This window comes from Petaurus breviceps, unplaced genomic scaffold (assembly GCF_028583685.1).
Source record: "Petaurus breviceps papuanus isolate PSGF00001 unplaced genomic scaffold, PetGlider_PUasm1.0 688, whole genome shotgun sequence".
Taxonomy (NCBI): Eukaryota; Metazoa; Chordata; class Mammalia; order Diprotodontia; family Petauridae; genus Petaurus; species Petaurus breviceps.
This window is the reverse complement of record NW_027186457.1, coordinates 23,288,451-23,316,248: the sequence shown is the minus strand read 5'-3', so window position 1 is coordinate 23,316,248 and position 27,798 is coordinate 23,288,451. Positions and strand designations below refer to the sequence as shown.

The window sequence follows — 27,798 nt, the reverse complement described above, 5'->3', positions numbered from 1 at the left end:
AGCAAGACTATTCCTAGAGAAACTGTATTCTTGGGAGGTTGAGGATCATTCTGAAAGGAAGCATGCCCGCTACCATGTGGAGAAACTTTTCTAGCCCTCTCGGAAAACCAAAACAAACTGACTGCAGCCGTTTATTATCTGTGCGCTCTGGGGCCCCTCAGTAAAATCCCCCAGACACGCATGTCACTCCCCCAGCGAGTCCCTCCCTCCCAGAACTTCATTCACTGGCTCTGCACATTTTTGACAGTTTCTTCTTCTCCAGGAGTTGCCTTAGAGCCTCTAGCCTTGTACAGCTCGGACCGCAGCTGGAAACGCACCAGCCTATTGGCTGCTTGGGCAAAGAGGTAAGGTAAGGAGTCGTCCAATCATTTTCTTGCAAGGTACAGGAGGAGGAGGAGGAGCGGGACGTGGTTGAACAGGGGGCTAAAGGGGGAATGTGGCAAGATTAGCCTGGAGAGTAGGGACTTTGTGGAGAGAGAGAGAAAGGGAGAAGGAGAGCGGACAAGAGGGAGAGAGGGGGAGGTAGAGGGATGGGGCTGATGGGAGGACACACGGGGGAGAAAGTCAAGAGAGACCGAAAGCAACAAGGGAAACTCCTTCTGTTTCAGTGACAGAAGCCAGGCTCAAGAAACGTTCACGAGAAAGGGAAACAATAGGTGGAGACCCATATTTTTGGAATCTGTGAGTTTTCAGGAATTAGAATTTGAGGTGAAGCTCCTGAGACCGGGGCGGGAAGAGGTGGGGGCGGCAACAGAGACATCGATAGTGGCATTAAGTGCACTATCGAAAAACCAAACAAAACTTTTTTCCAGGGAGAAAGACTAAATCCCAAAGAACTATACTTTCTTTTAAATATTTCTTCAGCTAAAACATCACTTTCCCTGCAATTATTCGGGGCACATGCATCACCCTGAAGCTGCTCCTCTCTCCTTCTGCCTGGAGTATTAATTCTTTGTCTGCCAAGCAAAAGGAACTCTTCAAGCATCCTGCACCTTTGGTTCAGAGAATTTTTCTCCTCCTAGTCACTTTCTGACTATCTCACAGGAAGAATCAATGACTGGGAAAGACTAATCTGCCATACAAAAAAAAAAAAAAGATTCTCAGGTATTGTCAGCTTCTCTCTCTCTTGTTGCATATGTTGTGCAGCTTTTGCAAAATTCCTTTCCCCCCTTTTAACCTCTCTTCTTTGATTTTCTTCCAAGTCATTCCCGTTTTGTGCCAGATCTGAGGGTCTAATGCCTTTGTATCCTTCTAGTCTCCAACCCAGGAGTTCATTCCAAGTTGACTATGCTTTTGCTAATCTAAGTATACATGGGAGGAAGGGGGGAGAAGGCTATTTCCAAACATCAAATGGTTACGAAATGTTTAGTAATCAATTATCAAAAGTACCTAGGCACTCATATTAAATTGGATATGGCCAGGGCTCTTACATCTCTGTTTCCTAAACCTAGTTAGCTTCCTAGTTACACAAAATTTATAGCAAATCCTGTAAGCACTTTGACATCAGTGTTATTTTCTACTAAATCATATAGCTAAAGGCACACACACACAGAGCTAGATATTGAAGGAAACAATTCATTGAAGCTTCCTAAACATCTTGTAAGAATCATTTCTGTCATCAGCAGCAGCATGAAGGTTTCAGGGCAACCCTTAGGCTCTGGGGTGGTGGTGGCGAGTGGGTATAATTAGGTTTAGCTGCTGATGCTGAGACAACATTTGGCAACAACGGTGATTCCTGGTGAGAGATTGTGTGCCTCTTACCCCTGGTGATGCTCCACAGAACAACAACATTTAGAGGAAGACTAGGGAGGAAGAAGAGGAGAGAGAGGTGGTAACAGAGAGAGAGTCTTGGCTAGGATATTCTCTATGGAACCAGGGCAGGATTACACTTGCAAAGTCTCTGAATTTCTTTCTGCAGCCCAACACTGAAGGCTACTTCAGTCCCATCCAATCCCTTACTATTGTTTATAGTCATTATTTGGCAATAAAGCAGCCTACGTGTTCTGCCTGGCCAGGGCCCAGGCAAAGACAATTTACAAACACTCCCAATAACATACAGTGAGATACAGTGGTAACTGGATCCTCATTAAGCTCTCCAGTTTCACTTTTTAACAACTCCTAAATAACATGTCCCCCTGTTGCTTTTCATTAAGAAAGTGAGAAGCTGTGAAAGAATTTTCTTGATGATAAATATTCCTCTGGATGACAGAGCTCTATTTGAGGATAGCAGACAGTATAGATTTCCCAAGAACAAGTCTGTCTGTGAATGTCGTGGACAAGATTGACCAGTTGTGTTTATGTTCTGGGAAGGGAGGGAGAAGGGAGAATGCAGGGTCTGGCTATCTGTACTTGTCCTTGCTGACAGAGATGTTGTTTCAGGATGAAAGTAAACGGCAAAGAACTCCCTCCCTTGTTGGCCTCTCTGGTCAGTGTCTGCCTGGCAACCCTTCCCTATGGCAGTGCCTGCCCCCGCCGCTGCGCTTGTTATATCCCAACAGAGGTTCATTGCACGTTCCGGTATCTCACTACCATCCCAGATACCATCCCTGCCAATGCAGAACGCATTAACCTGGGGTAGGTGAAACACTCTCCTCTTCTCTTTGTAAGTCTTTGACCTGAGCTGCCTTGAACTGGGAAGAATTATGTCTGCTTCATCAGGAGGTCACTAATAAAGGGAATCCCAGCTTTTAAGAAATGGGAAATAAAAGTTAAATATTGTTTCCAGTTTCTGGAAATGGGCAGTGCAAGAACTAACCAAAATCTGGTGGTGGTTTCAGTAATTTTTAAGAGTTTGTATTTTCATATTAACTATTTTGAGCCTTTTCCCCTCATTCCTGATTGGGAGAGGAGGCAAAGGAGGAGGGGTAAACAGACCAAGTCCCTACATATTGAAGGAGATACAGAGCAGCATTGGTATAGTAGAGAACACACTAGTCTTGGAATTAGAAATCCTGGCTGTTTGGTGAGGTAATACTACTCATGATTCTAGGGTCTTGGAATCATAGATGCAGAGCTAGAAGAGATTTCAGGATCATGTAATCAAACCCCTTCATTTTACAGGGAGTCCTGGTGTGGGGGGAGTTTAAATCACTTGTCCAGGGAAGTAAATTTCCTCCTGAAAATTTTACAAGTAGGTTAATATTCTAAATGAGTTTCATACTTAGCTGTCACATCTCTCCAGTTGATAATGAGATATATTTGCTAGATGAGGATTACTAAGTTCCTTTGGCTTATTTGTTGTGGTAATTGATTTATATTAGTGAAACATTTTTTAAAGAAATGGCAATCAACTGTATCAATGTCTGTTCCTTTATCCATTTCCCTTTGGGAGGGCATAGAGAGCTTTTTTAAATAGGTCAGTATTGAATAGTTTTAACTGAACACTGTGTCTGCATATGTGTATATAATGCATATGTGTGTGTTTATGTATACCCATATTAAAAAGGAAGGTTTAGGATCTTCATAACAGACTACAGACAACATTACAATACATTCATTGTTAAACTATCTTTCAGAAGGAAAAAGTTCTATCATTGAAATTTAAATGAAAGATCATCTAGAGTTTTGTGATATTGTCTCCCACATTCAATGGCTAACGACTTGTTCAAAACCATTCTTCAATATGATCTTGAAAATTCTCAACCCTAATTGCCATTCCAAAGAAAAAAAATTTATGAATAATTTGGCAAATATTATACATGGAAGACCCACTTTTGTTTGGTAGGCAAAGCTAAAGGAGGTAAAACTCCCGTCTTTCTAACTTACTTTGTGGAAAGCCTCCAGTATGACTTCTTACACAAATTATATTTATAAATTTTGAATGATTATCATATCCTGTTGGATCCAGAAGAAAATTTCATGGATGCATTTGCAAAATGTGCTGTTTTTCATTTTTCCTTTTTGAGCTTTCTTTGTTGGACTACACACAGCACTGGAAACCTCTCTTTTTTGTAGTTACAACAGCTTGATTAAATTGACTGAAACAGACTTTACTGGCCTGTACAAGCTGGAGTTGCTGATGCTGCACAGTAATGAAATTCGTGACATCCCAGACAAGACATTTACAGATTTACATTCCTTGCAGGTAAGGAAGAAAAAAAAAGGCAAGGTGTGACCTTTAACCTTTGTCTGCTTCCGTTTTCTCCTCTGTAAAATGGAAATAATAATAGCACTTACTTTCCAAGATTGTTGTGAAGATAAAACAAGGTAATATTTGTAAAGTGCTTTGCAAACCTTAAAGCATTATGTAAGTGCTAGCTACTATTATTATCATCATCACCATCATTATTTGTGCCATCCTAGATAACACATTTACAGGTTTAAACGCTGTGCAGGTAAGAAAGAAAAAAAAGCAAAAAGTTATCCTCCCTCATATTCTAGAGATTGTCACTTGTGGATTGGAGGAAGAGACACATTACATACCTGAGAAAGCAATATGCTGACTTTTCCAGTTCTATTTGGAAATTGTAGTCCATAGCATGAAGTGACATTTCTTCTAGCTTAAGCTAATGAAACCATACTGTATTTTTATTCCTGAAGATTGCCAAGTATTTAAACTTACTCCAGAGACTGCTTTGAGTAGCATTCACTTGGAATCCTAATAGAATTCAGGGACATTAAGATAAAACTAGTACTTCTAGCCACTATGTGTCCCTGGGCAAGTCACCTGAGCTCTGTTTGTCCTCATCTACTGGAGAAGGAAATGGCAACCACTCCAGTATCTTTGTCAAGAAAACCCATGGATAATATGGCTCACAGGGTCACAAAGCATCGAACACAACTGAACAAAAACAATAAGTAGTGATCTCTTGGGATATTTAGATCTGGAAGGAACCTTAGTAGCCATCTAGATCAACCTCCTCATTTTATATATGATGAAGCAGCTGAGTTTTTGAGTCTTAGTGAATTGTCCAAGAACATTTGAATAATAATGATAAGGACCAATATCTAGTGTTTTAAAATTTCAAGAGCTTTACATATGTGGGGTGCTGCAAAAGCCTTAGTGCAATTTTAAGCTATTAAGATCAAATTTTACAAAGACTTGTAGGACACTCCATATTAGTTCATTTAAGCCTTAGCAGACCCCTGTGATATAGGTACTGAGGATATTATTATTCCCACTTACTGAGGTTCATGGAGGTGATGTGAATTGCTCAGGATCACCCAGCTAGTAAGTGTCAGGGGCAGGACTTGAACTCAGGATTTCCTGACTAACCTAAGTCCAGCTCTACTATACAACTCTATACTAAATCACTATACTATACTGTACTGTACTGTATTGCACTGTACCACTCTGCTTTTCTGACCATGAGTTAAACTCATATGTCTCCCATCAAGGCAGCCTGTGATGTTATCATTGGCTAATTCTCAGGTCAAATCAATATGGAAAGAGGCAGTGTGATGTATCAGGATGGCTGACAGGGTCAGGGTGACAGGTTCAAATCCAGTCTTTCTGATGCCCATCGATTGTGTGACCTTGGAAAAGTCATTTAGTCTCTCTGTTTTCCACAAGAAACTCTCTAAGATTATAAGATGAAGGTCAGTTGACCTATATTCCTAGAGGGAATTCCTCACTGGGAATTCCTTTTATTAATGATATCACAGATATGAGCTAAACAAAGAAGCAACCAAATAAATAAATAAAACCAATAATTTTATGACCATTTCCAAGCCCTGCCATCTGCACTCAGGCTACTTTCCTCAACTTTCTCCCTCTGCAACCTAGACTCTGCCCCTGTGACTCTGGGCTCTGATAATAGACTTTATTTTCTCACTTTATTTTGCCCAGAAGCTCTCCTCCATGTCACTTTTCATCCATTTCCAAACCATGTGGCCGCACAATCATTCCCCACTCCCAACTCTCCTTTATGTCTTTCCTTCCTTCATTACAAAGTAAGTTGCTTGAAAGTTTACACATCTTGCTTGCTTGTTTTTGCATAGCCGTCACTTAGCCCAGTGCCCGGATCATAGAAAACATTCATTCGTTCATTCATTCATTCATTCATTCATTCATTCATTCATTCATTCATTCATTCAATATGGCATAACTAGGGGCCATTATGGAACTGGTTTTCACTTTCATCCTTAAAGAATGTTGCATTCTGAATAATGATTGAAAGTCTGGGTATTGTATGTATTAGACTGGGGATAAGCATTTTGAAAAAAACACAAAACATCGTGCTATTCCTTCCATCTCTGGTTCAACATCCATCAAGGTCAACAGGCAGCCAAATACCAATGTTTTTCTCTCTCGTGGAAACAATAGTTTGCTGAGCTAATTTGTTTTTTTTTTCTTTTTCTTCTTAATTCATGAGGTTTTAAAAATGAGCTACAACAAAGTCAGAAGACTTCACAAAGATACCTTTCATGGCCTCAGGAACTTGACTCGGCTACACCTGGACCATAACAATCTGGAGTTTATAAACCCAGAGACCTTTTATGGACTCACCTCCCTTCGGCTTGTGCACCTGGAAGGAAATCTACTCACCAAACTCCATCCCAATACCTTTGTCTCCTTGAGCTATTTCCAGATATTTAAAATTTCATTCATAAAGTACATCTATTTGTCAGACAACTTCCTGACCTCCATTCCACAGGAGATGATTCTGTATATGACTGGACTGGAGAGCATTTACCTGCATGGAAACCCTTGGGTATGTGACTGTGAGCTAAATTGGCTTCCAGACTGGATACAGCAGAATCCAGGTAGGAGAATCAATATTCTCTTTTATTTCTTCATTTTGAGTAATTAGAGGCAAGTTACTGGGGGGGGGCAGTGTTTTATTAGAAAGAGGGGGAGAGAGAGAAAGCCAGAGAGACATGGAAAAAGAACAGAAGTTTATAGCTGGACAGGAAATTGAGTTTATCAATGAAATTATGGAACACTTTTTTTTCCTTTTTGGAGGGCAATTGGGATTAAGTGAGTTGCCCAGGGTCAAATGGCTAGTTTTTTTGTTAAGTATCAGAGGCCAGATTTGAACTTGGGTCCTCCGGACTCCAGGGCCGATGCTCTATTCACTGCACCAACTAGTCGCCCCTGGAACACTTCTTATGAGATAAAGACTGCATCATTGATTTTGTTGGTATAGGGAACTTCTGGATAAGAGAACTAACTCCCTCTCCCAATGTAGGTTGGTGCCTTCTTTGTAGTTCATAGTCTTAGCTGGATTTCTTAACCTGGTATCTATGAAAGTGATTTTTTAAAATGGATAACTATTTCATTCTAGTTGGTTTTCTTTATAGTCCTATGTATTTTGTTTTATGTTTAAAAACATTATTCTGAGAAGGGGTCCATAGGCTTCATAGGACTGCCAAAGGGGTCTGTGACATTAAAAAAGATTTAGAATCCTGTCTTATGTAGCTGCCTACAACTGTGATGTCAAACTCCAATAGAAACAGAAATCACTCACCCATACATGTAGCCCTGTAGCGACATATTGACATAGAAAACCACATATTAACATTATCTATGTCTTATTATATTTTAATTTATTTATTTAAATATTTCCTACTTACATTTAAATTTAGTTAAGGCCTCGCTGTAGAGTGCTGGGCCAATATGAATTTGATAATTTCTGCCTCAGAAAACTGAGCGGTTAGTTGATTTTCCCTGGTTCATATTGTCATGAATCCAGACCAGAATCCAGGTTTTGAAACTGGCTCTCTTTCCATCACTCCATCCTGCTTCTCTTTCTCTGTGACCCTGTGAGCATCACTATACCACAGTCCCTTTTATATTGCTTATAAAAATTCTTTAAATCAACAATCATCTTACATATTTTCAATTTAACATTCTGACATCAGATTGGCCCTAGGAAAAAGACGTCAAGTTTGTTTAAAGCACATTCTCACCTCTCATTGTCAATATTTGCTGCTCCTATCCCTGACCATGTTCTCCCATCATCTTCCACCTTCCTTCAAAAGTCAAAGGAACCTACAAAGGCAACCTTCTGTTCTGGGTCTGAAAGACTTGTTAGAAACCTAGAGAGAATAAATAAGAAGGAAAGCGATCAAGAGGTAGACCCACTCCAATCCATTCTCCATTCAGCTGCTAAAAGGATTTTCCTAAAATGTAGGTCTGATCATATCACCTCTCTGTTCAACAAACTCTAGTGCCTCCCCATTGCCTCTAGGAGCAATACAAAATGCCCTGTTTGCCATCAAAAGTCCTTCATGACCTGGCCTTCTCCTATATTTCCTGGTTCCTTACCCCTCACTCCCCACATACTCTTTGACACTCGCCACCTGGATGTTCCATGAACAAGTCACTCCATCTCTTGGCTCCTGGCATTTTCTCTTATTGTCCCCCATGCCTAGAATGTTCTCTCTCCTTATCTCTGCCTCTTGGCTTCTTCAGCTTCTTGGAAGTCTCAACTAAAATTCTGTCGCAGTAAGTCTTTTCCAATCTCACTTAATTCTGATGCTTCCCTTCTGCTAAATATTTTCTATTTATCATATATATATATAGATATAGATATAGATATATAACTTGTTTGTATATATTTGTGTACATGTTGTCTCCCCTATTAGATTGTAAGCTTTCTGAGGGCAGGGACTGTATTTTGTTTCTTTTGTATATGCAGCACTTAATACAGTTCCTGGCATATAGTAATAGCTTAACAGATGTTTATTGATTGATTGAACTGACAGTTCCTTGTACTTGTTTGGTTCTGTGAGGTGAGGGAGATGAAGAATTAAAAGATAACTCTGATCATAAAAACTTGGGAGAAAGAAGAGGGCTAGGGCCACAGTCAGAAATAATGGGATTGGGAGAAGCTGATTTAGGAGGAAAGATCACAAATCTGGTTTTGGAAATGTCAGGTTTGAGGTACCAGTGGGACAGTCAAGTGAATATATGTTTTAGGTGATGCTAGTCTAGAGTTTAGACTAGAGACCAGAGCTGAAGGTGGAGATTGGGGAATTTTCTACATAGAAATATTGGTTGAAGCAATGGGAGTGAGAAAATACCAAGGGAGAAAATAGAGAGAGAAGAGGATTAAGTATAGATTCTTGGGAAACATCCAACTAACAATATGGGAAGAGGATAAAATACTAGGGAAGGAGATAGAGAAGGAAGAGGCAGAGAGGTGGGAGAAAAACTCAAAGAATATGGTGTCTTTGTAGTTGAGGGAGAAGACAGTATTCAATAGGAGAATGTCTTAACCAGTGTCAAAGTCTGCCAGGCATTAGGCTAGCCACTGGAGAGACAAAGACAAAAACCAAATCATCTCTGACCTCAAGCAGTTTACATCCTGCTAGGAAAAACCAGCTTGAAGACAGAAATACAAGAGATACAAACTTATTTCAGGGAAGAACATTAACAACTGGGGAAATCAGGAAAGGTGTCTTGTAGGTAATAGCATTTGAGGTGAACCCAGAAGGGACTTAGGGGCTCCAAAAGGTAGAGGAGGGAAAGAACATTTTAGATATGGTGAAATCATGTGTAAAGATATGGAGATGAGCCAAGGATGATAAGATTTTAAAAAGCCTGTTGTCTTTAATAATAACAAGGTCATTGATTACCTTGGAAAGTATTATTCATGTACGTGTCTCATCTCTTCTATTGATCAGACAGAACTTTCATTAAAGTATCAGGACTTGTTCACCTTTGTATTTCCCTCAGGGTTTTACACATAGTCGGTCCTCAATAGATGTTTTCTGGTGTTCTTCACACAGTATGCTCCATCTCTCCTCTCTATGCTTTTGACCACCCCCATGTCTAGAATGCTTTCCCTCATCCTGTCTATCTCTTAGAATCTCTGGCTGCCTTTGAAACTCAACTCAAGGTAAACCTTCTTCAGGAGGCTTTTTCCAGTTTCCCCAACTGCTAGTGCTTTCCCCTTTACAATTACTATCCATTTACTCTATTAGCAAATTGTGTGTACCTATGCCCACACATGTTGTCCATCCCACATTGCTTGACTATTCTGTGTTATCCCAGGGCAAGCCCTCTTGTCATGCTTCAATTTTACCACCTGTTAAAAAGGCATTTATATCAATAGCCCATTCCATTCTCATATGCTTTTTATTTCTTTACTTATTTTATTTCTTACTACTTTCTGCCTAATTTTTATTACCACTATCTTCATGTGTAGACAGATGTTTTCCATTTTCTAAATCAGCCTACTGAAATCACTATTGTATTGGGAATAATATAACTTACTGTATTTCTCTAATCCTGCTTTTATTATTCACCCAGTATGCTACACGAGATGGATCAGGTTCCAAACCACACAGGCTTTTATAACCTTAGATAAACATAAATTTTTCGAGTTCATATTGTGAATGGTACCCAGATGACAAGGCAGCCAGAATCACAGTTCTGTGTAGGTGTAATGTGTATTGGTGTGCACAAGTTAGGAGGACCCCAGGGGAGGCAAAGCTCACACTTTCTTAGCCCTTTCCTCCCCCCCAAACTTGTGAAATAGAAAATATAACCAGTGGTATGCTGATAAATGTTTAACAATCAGCTCTCCTTGGTGAGGAGAGAATGTACCCACAACTTTTAACAGTGTAATTTGCATTTTTACCATTTTCTCCATCACTTTCTCAAGGCTAGACAATGAGCAGAGCAATAAATCAAGTGCTGATTTGTAGTGAATGCCTACTTCTGAGGAAATAGCCTGGAGTATAAGGATTATTATTCTTATTTTTGTTGTTGAGTCATTTCAATCATCTCCAATTCTTTGTGATCCCATTTGGGATTTTCTTGGCAAAGATACTGGAATAGTTTGTCATTTTCTTCTCCAGCTCATTTTACAGATGAGGAAGCTGAAGTAACTTGCCCAGGGTCCCATAGCTAGTGTCTGAAGCTAGATTTGAACTCAAATCCTCCTGACTCCAGGACTGATACTCTGTCTCCTATGGGTCCACTTAGCTGCCCATTCTTAATGTTACAGGCAAAGAAAAAAAGGTTCAGAAAAGAAACTTTCCCTTCACATTAAAAACAAATCCTTTAAAAATCAGGATAACAGTTGGCATTTACATGGTACTTTAGCACTTTACAAATATTAACTCATTTTATCGTGACGCTGGGAGGGAGGTGCTCCTATTTACAGGAAACTGAGGGAGAGAGAGGTTAAGTGACTTGCCCTGAATCACACAGGTAGTATGTGTCTGAGAATGAATTTGAACTCAGGTCTTCCTGACTCCAGGTCATCAAATGAATTTATCATCATTGGGTATCATCTTAGAATGAAGATGGTATAAATAAATAGTTCAGTTTGGGCAAGTTTGGATTTGGAGTCAAAAGTCCTGAATTCAAACCCCAGCACTATTGCTTCCTAGCTATATGTCCTTTGGTAAGTAATAGATTTCTCTGGGCTTTATTTCCTCACCTGTGAAGTGGGGACACATCACAACAACTCCGCTGATTTCCTCATAGAGATGTTGTGTGGGTCAAATCAGAGGGAACATGCCATACACTATGAGAATGATTAGTGTTATTTGAGGTTTTCTTGTCTGCCTGAATTGATAGGAAATGGAATTACTTACATTTCAGATCTCTGATGGCTTGTTCTGTGCAGCTGAAGCTTCTGTTGCCATTCCTTCATTAATACCTGAGATTAGTTTGGAGATGAATATAAAACCCTTCCCCTCTCGGTGTCCAGGACCACTTCCTGAGACAAAGTCCCAGGACAGATGCATTGTATGAGAGGGTGATATGTCTTGCAATGAAATCACAGGTCAGGCTCCTTCCTCTACAGCTAGCTCTCTAGCATCTTAGACATACTGTGATGTATCTACCTAGTAATAACAACAGTCAGAATTTCCATGGCTCTTACTAAGTGCCAGGTATTGGCAATCACCTTACAAATATTATCTCATTTGATCCTCACAACAACCCACCACAGGGAGGTGCTATTATGGTCCCCATTTTATAGATGAGGAAACTGAGACTGAGCAAGATTAAAAGGCGGAACTTAGAGAAATGTATGCAAGTTACAAAAAGGGCAAATTTCTGGCTTCCTCATAAATGTTCATCCCAAAGTAGACTGGGCAGCATGCTTCAGGATGCCATCAATTCCCCCTCAGCGAAGGTCTTCAGACAGAAGTTTAGAATGTTAGAGAGACATTTGATGTGCCAGCTTTGAGCTTGTGCACAGGCTAGAGTCCATGCCTAGCATCTCCTCCCTCCTCACCTCCACCTGTTGGAATCCTTCACTTCTTTCAAGGCTTAACCTCAAGCTACAATTTCCTTTGTGAGTCTTTTCCTGAACTTCTGAATGTCCCTTTCCCCACCTGCTACTGCCTCCCATCTCAAATATTATATTGAATTTGTGGAGAATGTATTTTATATCTACTTAAATATGTACATGATATCCACCTCCATTAAAATCTAAGTTCCTTGAGGGCAGGGAATTTGGTTTTTCCTTTGTATCTCCAGCACATACCATACTACTCAGCATGTAGTAGGCACATAATAAATGCTTATTGATTGATTTTCAGATTTAGGGGATTCTTTTACAGATACAGATTGAGCCAAATGACCACTGAGATCTCTTCCAATTATGAAAGTTTATAATTCTATGAATGTGGTCAGAAAGTTTATAATTCTATGAATGTGGTCAAATCTAAGTACTGGGAGGCCCCAATAAGTGACATTGGGCAGCACAGCACAGTGGGAGAAACCCAACAACCCTGGATTTTGGATTCAGTGAATCTAGGTTGGAATCATAATGATCATAGACTCAGAATCAGAAAGGACCTTAGAGGTCCTCTAGTCCAATCCCTTAATTTTATAGATGAAATCCAGAGGTTATGTGACTTGCCCAAGGTCACATGGTAATAAAGATAGAGTTGGGATTTTAACCCCAGACCTCTAATTATAAACCCAATACTCTTTCTAGAGTACTATGCTACTTGTTCCTGCTACTAACTACCTGCATGAACTGGGGAAATTTTACAAATTTGAGCCTCAATTTTCTCATTTGTCAAATGAAAGTGGTACATCAAACTATTTTTAAGGTCCCTTCCAAAATAAAATCCTTAGTACCCCAACAGGCATAACACATCAACTTAAATTCATACTAATGTGAACAATAGATTCACCTTCAAAATGTAATTATCTTGTAGTATACTGTGACACAGTGCCAGGCACAAAGTTGGGACTTTATATATGCTTGTTGAATTGATGTTGATATAGAATTTACTGTATAATACGGATATATTGTTCTCTATAATGTAGAAGTTATCATTTGGATTACTTCTTAGACATAGAAGTTATTATTAGAAAATGGCCACATTATGATATTTCTGCCCCTCACAGATACAATAAAATGCAAAAGAGACAGAAGTTCCTCCACTCTTCTGCAATGTCCACTATGCACAAATCCCAAGAAATCCAAAGGCAAACGTTTAGCTGAGATCTCAGCTGAAGCCTTGACTTGTGTTAAGCCAGTCATTGACTCTGCCCTGAAGATGAAGAATCTCACTCTACCAGGAGAGGGGGATGCCACATCTCTCTTATCCAAAGACTTTGTTGCACCACTAGGTTTGATAACTATGAACTTGACAGACCAGTCTGGGAATGAAGCTAATTTGGCTTGCAGTATCCAGAAACCTTCCAAGATATCACCCATTTCTCTTGCTGAAGGGAGTGGCTATGTCACACTGAATACATCATTTTCCACTTTCCTCATATGTAACATAGATCACCATCACATCCAGCCATTGTGGCGAATTCTAGCCATGTATAGTGATTCTCCGCTGAGGCTAGAGAGAGCACTTCCCCTTACCCAAACACCCCAACTCAATCAAAAATATAAACAGATTACTGAAAAGAATGAAGATATTTTTACTGATATAAAAGCAGAACTAAGCGCTGATCCATTATGGCTGTTGCAGGAGCAGATTTCACTGCAACTAGATAGGACTGTGACCACCCTCAGCACCTTGCACATCCTGTACTTGGTGGATGCCCATATGACTGTACCTCATGAAAAAGAAGGGCAAGTCAAGCACAAGTGGAGTATGATTTCCAGAGATAATACTACTAAGCTGGAGCGTACTGTTTTAGTGGGTGGGACCATGGAACTGGACTGTCCAGCCCAAGGAGATCCCAGTCCTCACCTAGAATGGGTTCTTGCAGATGGGAGCAAAGTGAGAGCCCCTTATATTAGTGAGGATGGGAGAATTCTAATAGATAAAGCTGGAAAGCTTGAACTGCAGACAGCTGATGGCTTTGACACTGGACTCTACCACTGTATCAGCATCAATTATGATGATGCAGATATCCTCACATATAGGGTTACAGTGGTGGATCCAGATATGGGATCTCATCACATAAATGGGGCTCCTCATATGAGTTCTTTGGGTGAGACACTCGACCTTCCATGCCAGTCTACTGGGATCCCAGATGCCTCTGTCAGTTGGGTTCTCCCTGGAAACACTGTACTTCATCACTCTTTAGGAAACAAGCAAATTCTCAGTGATGGTACACTGAGAATATTGAAGGTCACTGAGCGAGACAGTGGTTATTTTCAGTGTGTAGCAGCTAATCCATATGGTGTTGATTTTTTGATTTTCCGAGTATCAGTAGATATGAAAGGGAACAATCTAGAATATCAAGATGGAGAAGCTAATGGCTCTGGCCAGGAGGAACCTGAGGCCACTACCACAAACCTCAAGGAGTTACCAGCAGTACAGAACACAGCGCCTCCAGAGGCTAAGGTGACAAAGCAGGACATTTCAAATCCAGGTAAAAGGAAGAATCACGGTGAACTCACATATCGCCGCCGTGGAGATCCAATAAACAGACGTTTTAGGGAACATAGAAGACAACTTCCTCCTTCTTCTCGAAGACTTGACCCAAGACAATGGGCAGCATTTTTGGAAAAAGCTAAAAAACTAGCCACACCAGAACAAGTAGGAAGTGTCATAACCACACCCCCTACACAAGTCACTCTACTCTCAAAGCTCCCTGGAGATGGAGAAGAATCATCTGGTGTCTTGGCCCTAGATGAAGAGTTCCTGCTGTTGACAACAAGAGCTCTGGAGACATCAACAAGTTCAGTGACTACAGATCCCATAACACCACCAGGCAGCTCTGAAACCAGTATCACTCCTGGAATAGAAGCCTCTCCAATAGTCAGTCCACAGACTTCACAACCTGAGAGGTCTGAAAAACTCACATTAAATACAAATTTAAATTTATCTACATCTGTTTCAATACACTTTAACCTAAGCACATCAAGTAATATGCAAGGCATCACCGCTCAACAGTTACCTACCATCTCTTCTCTGATGCCTGTTACAATCAAAATCTTGAGAAATAAGCAACCTTTATGGGAAAGAAATGAACATTCAAAAAGCATTCCCACAACATCAGGAGATGGTATTAGCAGAGATAGCAACATCACTATATTTCATGGAAAAGACCATGCATTTAGAGACTCTGTTGATCAAATTTCTCATTACCACGTATCTGTAACGACAGAGAATGAGCCAAAAAATGATAATTTTTATTCCCATTATACTAAAAAAACTCTTACCTCTAAGTTTCCCACAGATTCAACAATGATGATACAAAATCAAGTTTGGGCCACCAGTGATATAACTACCACTACCCCACTAATGAGACATTTTGGGAGGCGGAAGAAAATTTGGGGCAGGAGGAGAATTATCAGTCCAGGTAGGATCCCAAACATCAGAGGACATAGATATCCATTTTTGAGATCAAGATTCAAAGTCCTGCCTGAAGAAAGGACAACATTGCTTCCAACAGAACTTGATTTGAAGTGCCCAACATGTCCATCTAGAATGATGCTCACCACAGTTCCTTCTCATTTGCTTCTTCCAAGTCCTGAACATGCCACCCTCCCCAAAATGGAGTCTGCAAAAGTGACATCAGCACCCACTACTTCATACCCAAACCCAGAATCAGAACTTGAAGAGGAAGATAAGCCTTATGTAGAATTAGAGAAAATAACCCCCACAATAAGACATTTCAGTGCAGAAAGCACACATGTAACTCCAAAGAATGAATTAGTGACCCTTGCCACTATATCCCTGGATATAGAAAAAACTCTTTCAATGAACATTAGTCATCCAGCTTTGTTTAACACTATTCCCAGAACCAGTGTGACTAAAAAAGGTACACCCAATCTTACAACTCATTCAAGTGTTGTCTCCATCTCCTCTACTCCTAGTTTGAGAACTTTTACGAGAGCTTTTAGAAGAAAAATCCCTTGGCACCAAATTTTTGTGAACAACTATTCCCAAAGAGAAATGCTTAAGAACCTCAATCAATCAAGTCAACAAACAAATACAGTCACAGTTCCTCCTAAAATGTCCCCAGTCACGTTCACTGATGGAAGTTCTTTCCATTTCACAACTCTCTCATTAAAAGAGATCCAAATCCCAGCTATAACTCAGAAACTCACTCATAAAGACAGCAATCCTGAAGGAGCCAGCTCTGAGAATCTCTTGACAATGACGGATCTTCCATCTTTGTATTTTTACCCAAATACTGAAAGTATCAAAAACTTATCTAGTACAGATGGCTTTATGTCAACAAATTCTCCCTCTACTATCCACCCCTCAGCCACTGTCATCAGAAGTCGAACAGTCAGACCTGGGAGACGGAAAGGGCAAAGACGAAGGAGACCACAGAAACTTATTATGACCCCACGAGGCATTACTGAATTTGAGAATTCTGTTACTGCTTCTTCAGGAACCACAGCCCCTCCCAATGTAATGATAGTTCAACCTTTAATTAGTCCCAGCATCTCTACTGTGACCCAATCTCCTTCAGAAGACATGAAAGGAATTTCAACTTCAACTAGCCTTCATTCACTAACTCTTAATGCTACAGACATAAATGAAACTAAATCAAGTACTCAGACACAAACAAAGACAACTGATACTAACATGACCTTACCCATTAAAATGCTGCAAAGTACTTTTACTAGCAAAACTCCATTCCTGAGAATTAGTAATAGCATGGAAGTACCCAAAGCAACCTCCATTCCCTTATCCAGAAGTGAGGTAACTGACCAAGTGCCGATCACACCCTTTGGGATGGTGGCTCATAATGAACCAAAGCCACAGGAAACCATAAGTCTCCATATTGACCAACACATGTCTGAGTCTGAGACTGAAGCACCTTCTGGATCACATCCCCAAACAGAATCCTCTTTTAGAACAACACCCTTTATCTATGCTGATTTATATCCCATGCCAGCACTGCCACTAACAACAACTGAATCACAAAGCTCTAAGGAGAAGATTACTCCTTTCTGGACAGAAAACCTATTTTGGCACCAATCATATCCAGAAGTTGCTGAAAGAGGTGAAAGACAAGTAGCAAATATGTTGACTACAATAAAATTCCCAGAGAGCATGACTCAACACACTCCAAAGAGGGGAGGCCAGAAAGAGAATGTAATCAAAAGTAGCCTTGATCAGATATCAGTTCAAGAAACAACCACTGCCAAGACTTTAGGTTCTCCATCTAGAAAAAGATTTGAAAAGCCAAGGATAGTTGGAGGCAAAGCAGCTAGTTTTACAGTGCTGGCTAATTCAGATGCCTTCATTCCTTGTGAAGCCACTGGTAATCCTCCCCCCACTATTTACTGGACCAGAGTCTCATCAGGTACTTTGATCTGTGTTTATTTTCAAGTATTTTATTTATTCTTTAAAAACCTTCATGCCACAGTCATTTCTGAATAACCTTCCCAGAACCCCTCCTGGTAACAAAAGCATAGTTAATCCAAACTAATCACCAGGATCTTTTAAATATCTTGCTTTATTTAGTGTAATTTGGCCACAAAACAGGAACATATCTGCATCATTTTGTAGATGTCATTAGTGTTTTGAGGTTAGCAAAACTGTGTACATAAAGCTGTCTCCTTTGAGAAGATAACATAGCTATCCTGTTCTTATATCTACCTTCATATTCTCAAAAGCACATATCTATACATGTTGACATGAGTAAATTAAAGAAAAATACCTGTGAAAAACTGTAGAAACAAAGATAGAATGAGATGCATGAAAGTATAATTGTGCTGAAAATTGAGAATTTTAAACACAATTATAGTTAATTATAATGAAAAATATATGCAATTCCTTGACTAATATAACTATGTAATGTATACTTCATTTAAAATATATTCATTCATTCAAAGCATCTTGACTGAAAGTCATCTTTCCTTCTGTCACTTTAAGAGAAACTGAACTTCCCTTAAAAATGTTCTTCTTTATACAAAACATAGCATATCAGACTCCCATAACTCAAAGTGTTTTCCTTTTCATCTTTATCAGGAATTGTTTTATCTGAAGAAAAGCAGGAGAGCAGATTTGAAGTGTTCTCTAATGGTACTCTCTTCATTCAGAATGTGAAGATTCAGGACCGCGGACAGTACCTGTGTGTGGCTGCCAATCAACACGGCTCAGACCGACTTCATGTCACTTTGTCCGTGATAGCCTATCCTCCTAGGATCCTGGAAGGCAGAACAAAGGAAATTACTGCCCACTCTGGTAGTTCTGTGGAAGTAAAATGTAGAGCGGAAGGAAGGCCTACTCCCCAAATTTCTTGGATTCTAGCAAACCAAACAGTGGTTTCAGAATCATCTCAGGCAAACAACCAGGTCATGGTGAAATCTGATGGGACTCTGGTCATCAACATGCTCACTGTTTATGACCGTGGAGTTTATACCTGCATGGCCAATAACTCGGCCGGGATGGATTCATGGCTAGTTAAGATACAAGTGATTGCTGCACCACCAATTATCTTGGAACAAAAGAGACAATTTATCACTGGGATATGGGGTGAAAATATGAAACTGCCCTGTACAGCTAAAGGAAACCCTCAGCCCAGTGTTCACTGGGTCCTTTTTGATGGCACTGAAGTGAAACCTTTACAATTTATAAACGCCAAGTGGTTCCTGTTTCCAAATGGGACCCTTTATGTACGAAATATAGCCTCTTCGGACAGGGGGATCTATGAATGCATAGCTACCAGTTCCACTGGTTCAGAGAGAAGGGTAGTCAACCTAATAGTAGAAGAGAGAGATACCATTCCCAGGATAGAAACTGCCTCCCAAAAACTGACTGAAGTGAACTTTGGAGACAAATTGCTACTGAACTGTTCAGCTACTGGAGAACCCAAGCCCAAAATAATCTGGAGGTTACCATCCAAGGCAATTGTGGACCAATGGCATAGGTAAATATAAAACCTTTGTACTCTTGTTAAGCTATTTAGCTCCACAGCTACCAGAAGACAACAAAATGGTAAGTAGCCCAGAAGGCATATATAGCCTACAAATAAGGAATTCAAATTGCCATTTGTCATAGGTTACCTTTCTAAAAGTGTCCAGAGAAGAAATACCAAGTAGCATGCTTCTGATGCAATGAGTCACCTTCTTATTTAAATTAATATAGTTAAACTGGGGTGGAATTAATATGTACTCCCACACCAGGAGTAACTAAAAATAGCAACCCTACATCAGTGGATGGATAAGAAGAAAATTTTCTTTGGTCTCTATTAGGCAGACCTATCCTGTGATGAATTTTTAGTGTATGAGTGAATGTAAATGTAACAATACTAAGAATAACAAGAATGATGACAATGCAAGGTATTTTGGGAATATTTCATCAGAGCTATCATTATCCCATTTTACAAATGAGGAAGCTGATAAAGACAGTGGTTAAGTGACTTGCACAGTGACAGAGAGTCTGAGGCCAGATCTGAACTCATGTGCTCTTGACTGTATCCACTGACAACCGAACTAGGGGTAGAAAGCAGAGGTCGGGTGATGTCATAAAGATAGCCTGGGAGCAGCACTGTGGTGGGTCTTGGTCAGTCATGTAGTGAGTGCTCGTCAATCAGAAGGCTAAATTCCCAGGATAGGAGCTGAAGTACTGGATTACAGGGCAGGGTAGGGGACATTTTAGAACATGGCAACAAAAAGATGGTCTGGTAGCAGCAGTATGATGATACTGTAGGGGCCTGGAAAGTTGATATGCTTTTGTAGCCACTTTGCCCACTACAAATGTATACCCCTGGTGGTCTTAGAATGATGCAGATACCATACCAGACAGCAGAACGTGTGTAGAAGGAAAAGATCATTAACCTAATCCTAGCCTTGAGTATAGAAGTCACTAACTATATCTTTAATGCTTTCCTCTTTGAAGTTACTCCCAAACCAGGTGTAAATGGTCTTAATGTCAGGGGAAGTTCAAAAGTTTCTTCTAGTTATTTGCATCTGCAAGGTGGTATTTACAGAATACCTTCAGACATCAGTAGATGGAAATGTTACCTTGCTCCTATACACCCAAAAGATCAATACCTTAAATGTAGCATTTGATTTTCACAAATCTTTGTGAATTTGTGAAATTCTCTTTCACAATAGAAGTCGTAAGTGCAAATAATTTCCTGATTTCTCCATGTGAATACAATGGACACAAAAGAAAAAAATCAGTTCACTATAATAGCCAATTTGTTCTTTCAAAATGGCCTCTTCCCTGTAGAATGGCTTCAGTAGAAGGCATTTATAAGACTGAAGCTACTGAGGTACTTATCTCTCTGTATACTATGTATACCAAAGTCTTCTTCTGTGCCTTGGAGGTCCCCCTGGATACTTGAAAGCTGTATCAACATAATGTGAGTTCTAGGAAGTCATGTCCACTTGGCATGACTGAGCATAGGCCTGGGGATCAGTATTTTATCCAAGGTCCAGACTGGTCAAGTTCAGAGAGTCTCAGCATCAGTTTGGCAGCAGGTCAAAATTATTTTAGCCACGGCAACCACTGGAACCATGACCACTGAAGGTCATTTACCAAGTTATCAATATGTTGTGGTGGAAGAATTTGGTGGAAGAAACTTCTCTGCCAAAAAGATTTAAGCAAGTTAGAATGTTGAGCTGAATGTAGTAAGGAAATCTAATAAAGGTAAGTGTGAAGCAAAGTTAACTTAGGCTCCAAAAATCGATTTTACAAGTTCAAGATTTAAGGCATGGTTAGGCATCCGTTCTTCAGTCTTATGTCTGGGCTCCAAGAATCAACTTCCCAAGTTTGAGATTCAAGGTATGGTTAGACAATAGTCTAACAATACATTGGGGAAAAAATTGGGGTTTTTAATGAAGCATAAGACCCAGGGAGGGAATAACTCCATTGTAGCTGTCCTGGTGAGACTGCATTAGGATTATTATTTTCATTTCTGGGTGCCACTTTTTATAAGTTCACCATGTTATATAAAGGAACCGGGGATGTTTAGCTTAAAGACTTAGGGGGGAAACACAAGATCTGTCTTTAAGTATTTGAGGAACTGTAATGTGGAAGACAGATTAGCCTTATCTGCTCAGCCCCAATGGACAGAATTAGGAGTGACAGTTCAAAGTCCCAGAGAGGCAGAGCATAGGCTTAGAGGTAGAAGGAACCTAGATAGAGATCCCTTAGTTCATCTCCTCATTACAGGTGAGAACACTGATGCTAGGGAGGCAAAGAGATTTGGCCAAAGTGGTAGGGAAGAGACTTAAATCTAGGACCACTTGACTTCAAATCCAGAGTCTTTCCACTTCCTGATATTGCCTGTTGGTATAAGAACAAAGTTCCTAAAAATTAGACCTATTCAAAAATAGAATGGATTATCTCAGGAGGTAGTGGGGTTTCCCCCTTGAGAGATCTCCAAGCAAATGCTGGCTTGTTGGATGGTATAGGAATCTTCTCACGTATGGGTTGGACTAGATGGCCTGTGAGGTTTTTTCCAACTGATATTCTGTGAAGTCATCTACAAAATCACACATTCTTGAAATATTCAAGTTCAGATTTTACACATGTATTTATATAACAATATATAAACATTTATATAATTTATACATATTCACATATGTATATATAATTAGGTGCACAGTAAGAGGTGGAACTCAGGAAGAGCTGAATTTAAATTCTTTCTCAGTCATTTAGTAGTGTTACCCTGGGAAAGTCACTTAACCTCTCCCAGTGTCAGTTTTGTCATCTGTAAAATGAGGATAATATTAACATTTTCTTTACAGGTTTGTTGTGAGGATCCAGTGAGATAATATATGTACAATGCTTTGCAAACTCTAGAGTTATATAAATACTAGGTATTATTTTTATTACATACATACAATCTAATAAGCATTTCATTAAGTGTGCCAGGCTAAAGCTCTGAGGATACAATTCATAAAAAGACAGTACCGATCTTCAGTGAGCTTACAATCTAATGTCAGGGAGGGGAGGGGCAGCCAGCTCACCAAAGGAGTCAAGAAAAGGGGAGATGACACCAGGAGGGACCCTGTGTGGGGGCTATCTTGTTCCATGGAGCGGAAACCAGACAGAACAACAAATGCAGAGTGGAATGAGACACAAAGTCTAGTTTCTGCTTTCTGTAAAGGAAGACACAGGGAGGTATTCCACCCTCCAGTCCTCCAATCAGAGGCTAGAAGAGTCTGAGGGAGGTGGTGTCAATCAAGGCTGAATTAGCAGCATGGTGACGAGATTAGAGATATTAACCTGGACATCTGGGTCCATTGAGTTGGAATGTACATGAGAGCTATGTCATATGGAATACTAAAGACTTCATACTCCTATTTTGGGAGAGGTCATCTGAGTTTGATTTCCTCTCTGTAGGGCACTTGTGGTGAAAAAACGCTACCAATATAGATCCTTACCTGTTCTCGAATTTCTAGTCTTATCTAGCTCTCTGGGAGCACTGAATGACTAAGTGATTTGTCCAGGGTCACACAGCCTGAGTAAAAGATGAGACAAATCCAGATTTTCTTCATCCTGAGGCTGGTATTCTATTTTGCCAAAATGCCTCTCTTTACACATCCACATGCACATTATTAAGAATAGGGTTAACCTGTTAACAGTCAGTTAACAAGCATTTATTAAACACATTCCATGGGCCAGGCTAGGTACTGGGCTGCTGATTTCATTGGCATAGGGAGCTCCCAATGAGGCTCTCTCTACTGCAGGTCAGCAACTTGTCTTTAGTTGCCTAAAACACAGAGGTTGAATGGCTTGCCCCGGGTCACAAAGCCAGTTTGCATGAGGAGAACTTGAACCCAGGTTTTCTTGGCACCAAATCCAGCTCTCTATCTCCTACACCATGCTGCCTTTCTCAACATGTTAAGCACTTACATATACACTGGAGCAGTTTGCCATTTCTTTCTCCAGCTTATTTTACATATGAGGAAACTGAGGCAAACAGGGTTGAGTGACTCACCCAGGGTCACACAGCTAGTGTCTGAGGTCACATTTGAACTCAGGAAAATGAGTCTTCCTGACTCGAGGTCTGACCTTGCACAATAGCGCCATCTAGCCGCCCATTTATATACACCTACACAGACATTCCATAACTGCTATGCTACTGATTCAATGTTTTGCTTAAAAATGAATTAGGGTCACTCAGAGGGGCTATTCCTATGCTATATATAGTAGTTTGTTCATTAATCAAAGATATCCCTCCACCCAATTCTAAGTCTCTTTGTTAAAGGAAAAGGTTGTATTTTTTATCTCGATTACTAGAAAGCAGGAGATTATTTTCTTTAGTGCCACCTTAGGAACAGCAATAATGCTTGTTGAGGATAATCACTTCCATTCCCAAATTACGCCACAAAGTCAACGTGAGGGAGTGAAACTTCTCCCAGTGGCAGTCAGCCAGCAAAACAGCCTGGTTAGATTTAGGCAAAAAAAAAAAAATACAGGTTTGGCAAAACACAAATATTCAAAAGCTACTTTGCAAGAGAAACTCATCTAGCAATGATTTACGGGTGACTTATGGGTGGGTTTTGTTTTTAACCCACTGTGCCATCTATTTGCTTCATGAGCAAAACCAAGCATTTCCTATATTATAGCTGATCAGGTAGGTTGTTTCAAGGAAAGTGGTCAAATGCAGTGTTATGAGGTCATCAAGACTCAGGAGAGACAGGAAAGCTCTCAAAAGTTATCTCAAGGAAGGGACAATATATGGAAAAGAGATTAAGCTTGTTCTACTTTCCCCCAGAGGACAAAGGAGAGTATTGGCGTCTTCACAAAGAACACATCAGTGAATCAAGACAAACAATACAAAACAAAAAAGGCTCAGTATTTTTCAAAAAAATGATTATGCTACCCTGGACTCTTTTAGAATAATCTCTAAATAAAATTTTGGCATAAGGTTGCTTTGCTTAGTTACCAAAAGGCAGTTCTCATTTTCACTCAAATTATGCCTTTCAGCTTATCTGTCCAAATGGTATCATGCCTACATATGGCATTTACTAGTCACCTGGAGGGCCATGATCTGTTCATTCATCAGTTCTAGATCCTGATTTGTAGTGTTTAGGGTACTGGACTTGGAGTAAGGAAAGTCTGGGTTCAAAACCCTCCTAGATACTTGATAGCTTTGTGACCCTGGGTAGGTCATTTTATTTCTGTGCTTCAGTTTACTGGAAAAAAATGAAAATTTGGAAATTTAGTAGCCTTTGAGGTCCCTTCTTTGGGCATCTAGGTGCAGAGTCAGGAAGACTCATCATCCTGAGTTCAAACCCGGTCTCTTACTAGCTGTGTGCCCCTGGACAAGTCACTTCACCCTGTTGGCCTCAGTTTCCTTATCTGTAAAATGAGGTGAAGAAAATTGCAAACGCCTCCAGTATCTTTGCCAAGAAGACCCCAAACAGGGTCATGAAGAGTTGGACATGACTGAGATAAGTGAACAAGGTTCTTTCTAGATCTACGTCTATAATTTTTAAAATATATATAATTTTATAATTATATAAAAATATATTATATATATATAATTTTAAATAATCTCAAAACCACCACCATTTCACCTTGCTAGTGTGTCATTGCCATCTAGTGGCAAAACAGGTGAACCTTAGGTTATGCAGTGACCATTGGTCATAGGGATTTCATCCATTCCTCCATTTTTATGTTACCCCCTCCAAAGTGGTTTTTTGTTCTCTTGGAAAATGTTGCAGGTTAAGAAAGGCAACTGCTTGTGTAAGGTGATTTCACTTCTGAGGTGACAGGACAAATGCTCTTGTAAGGCTTCTTATGTGGCTCGACAGATAATCTCTTTGTAGGGAAGGTAAACTAAATAAGGCATTTTCTTTAGGAAAGCATAACAACACTACCACAAAATGTAAATTACGCAACATCTTATCTGCACTAGCTAGATAGATGAAAATGATTTCAGATTTTTTTGATCAGAAAAATGGTCTCTGGGGGGAGTTCCTATTATTCTATAATTCCTAGCATGTTCTCTCTCAAAGAATGTAAACATTTTATCACATCAATACCCTATTAAGAGAAACATAAAATTCTTACTTTAAACACAAATAAAAAATTATAGTTTCTTCACACATGTGAAATGTGAGACCATGACTAGTCAATAAATGCTTTTGATTTTTTAAAACCTGTTTCAATGCACTGTGTGGATTTTCTACGCAATAACAACCACAAATAAACATTTCGGCAATTATAACTCCCACACTACTTAGTGAAGAACATTAAAAATGAAAGCATCTTAACTGCAAGAGCTCCAGAAAACACACCCATAAATTTAGGTTTATTTGTGATTAATTTTATTTCTTCCTTTCCTCTCTGTTGTGATATATGCAAACTAAAAATTAATCTTTCCCCTTCTCAGGATGGGCAGTCGGATCCATGTCTATCCCAATGGGTCCTTGCTTATTGGGGCAGTGACCGAAAAAGATGCAGGTGATTATTTGTGTGTGGCCAGAAATAAAATGGGTGATGACCTGATTTTGATGAAAGTTAGTCTGAGAATGAAACCTGCCAAAATTGACCACAAACAGCATTTCAAGAAGCTAGTGCTGCATGGAAAGGACTTCCAAGTGGACTGCAAAGCTTCAGGTTCTCCCGTGCCAGAGATATCTTGGAGTCTGCCAGACGGAACAATGATAAACAATGTTATGCAAGGAGATGATGGCAGGCGACGGGCTCGGCGATATGTCCTTTTTGATAACGGTACTTTGTATTTCAACAAGGTTGGAATTGCAGAGGAAGGAGATTATACCTGTTATGCACAGAACACTCTAGGAAAAGATGAAATGAAGGTTCACCTCACAGTTGTTACAGCCACCCCTCGGATAAGACAAAGCCACAAGACTTACATTAGAGTGACCGCTGGGGAAACTGCAGTGCTTGTCTGTGAGGTCATTGGGGAGCCCAAGCCCCAGATATTTTGGTTGCTCCCTTCCAATGACATAATTTCATCTTCTACTGACAGATACTTGTTGTATGACAATGGGTCATTATCTATTGGCAAAGTAAAGTTGCTAGATTCTGGAGAGTACATGTGTGTTGCACGAAATCCAAGTGGGGATGACACAAGACTGTACAGACTGGATGTTGTCTCCAAGCTACCCCTGATCAATGGTCTATATTCCAACAAAACGGTCATCAAAACAACTGCTGTGCAGCACTCCAAGAAATACCTGGACTGCCGAGCAGAAGGGACACCTCCGCCAGAAATAATGTGGATTATGCCAGACAACATTTTCCTCACAGCTCCCTATTATGGGAGCAGGATCACTGTCCATAAGAATGGTACCCTAGAAATAAGGAATGTCAGACTCAGTGACACTGCAGATTTTATCTGCATTGCACGTAATGATGGTGGAGAGAGTGTCCTGGTTGTGCAGCTGAAGGTATTAGAAATGCTACGAAGACCAACATTCAGAAATCCATTTAATGAAAAAGTTGTAGCTCAGCCCGGGAAGCCCATGGCACTAAACTGTTCTGTGGATGGAAATCCACCCCCAGAAATCATTTGGCTTTTACCCAACGGCACACGATTTTCTGGTGGAAGCCCAAATTCCCGGTATCAACAAGGAAGAAACGGCTCTTTGATTATTATTAAACCAACAAGGGATGATGCAGGGAAATATCGTTGTGCTGCAAGAAATAAAGTTGGCTACATTGAAAAACTAATTATATTGGAAATTGGCCAGAAACCTGTTATTCTTACCTATGTGCTAGGGACAATAACGAGCATTACTGGGGAGTCTGTATCCCTTCATTGCATGTCTGATGGAAGCCCTAAACCAAACATCATCTGGACGGTGCCTGATGGTCATGTGATAGATAGGCCTCAAATTAATGGAAAATACACATTACACGAAAATGGCACATTAGTCATCAGCAAGGCTACTCCCCATGACAGGGGAAACTATGCATGTCAAGCTCAGAACAGCATCGGTGAGGCTGCGATCACCATTCCAGTCATGATTGTTGCGTACCCACCACGGATTACCAACAGGCCCCCAAGGAACATACGCACATTGACTGGAGCAGCCATTCAACTCCATTGTATGGCTCTGGGGATACCCAAACCAGAAGTCACATGGGAAATGCCTGACCGCTCAGTGCTTTCTGCAGCAAGCAAAGTCAGGTCAAGCAGAAGTGAACTCTACCCACAAGGCACACTCATTCTTCAGAACCCCAAGACTTCAGATTCAGGGATGTACACATGTACAGCAAAGAATCAGCTTGGGAGTGATTATGCAACAACTTATGTTCAAGTGATCTGAAATAAGGAAGTAACCATTTGAACAGCTATTAACAGATTCTACATCTGGACAGAGTCTATTTTGGGAAGAAGTTTAATCAAAGGCAGCCATAGGCATGTAAATGATATTAAATACATTTACAGTATTAAATTTACAATGGACATGCAAAAAAAAAAAACTTGGAAAAAAATCTTGCATGATGAACTCCTACTGATTTCTTCAATGACCAAATGGATTTCAAAACAAACTTTAACTTAAGGCACTTTTATTTTGCCAACAAATAACAATGACCAATAAAACTATTTCCCCACAAAATAAGAAA

At 40.0% G+C, this 27,798-nt stretch overlaps 1 protein-coding gene across 8 annotated transcripts; it reads left to right on the top strand.

Annotated features, from left to right (window-relative positions):
• On the top strand, positions 1-27,798 carry IGSF10 (immunoglobulin superfamily member 10). Of its 8 annotated transcripts, none has more exons than XM_069104760.1 (8): positions 208-344; positions 865-1,104; positions 2,380-2,574; positions 3,955-4,084; positions 6,315-6,705; positions 13,268-17,593; positions 18,262-19,162; positions 25,592-27,798. In XM_069104760.1, exons 3-8 carry the CDS (start codon positions 2,381-2,383, stop codon positions 27,495-27,497), a joined length of 7,848 nt encoding a protein of 2,615 aa, XP_068960861.1. In that variant the 5' UTR covers positions 208-344; positions 865-1,104; position 2,380; the 3' UTR covers positions 27,498-27,798. The 8 variants fall into 8 exon arrangements, with proteins under 8 accessions (XP_068960855.1, XP_068960861.1, XP_068960858.1 ...); XM_069104757.1 differs by having other exon boundaries at positions 213-349; XM_069104756.1 differs by having other exon boundaries at positions 221-344; positions 609-1,104.

Coding starts and splice junctions, on each gene's coding strand:
- IGSF10 (XM_069104754.1), top strand. CDS start 181: ATGTCACTCCCCCAGCGAGTCCCTCCCTCCCAGAACTTCATTCACTGG. Junction 345..2,379: donor TTGGCTGCTTGGGCAAAGAG/GTAAGGTAAGGA, acceptor ATGTTGTTTCAG/GATGAAAGTAAACGGCAAAG. Junction 4,085..6,314: donor CAGATTTACATTCCTTGCAG/GTAAGGAAGAAA, acceptor TTAATTCATGAG/GTTTTAAAAATGAGCTACAA.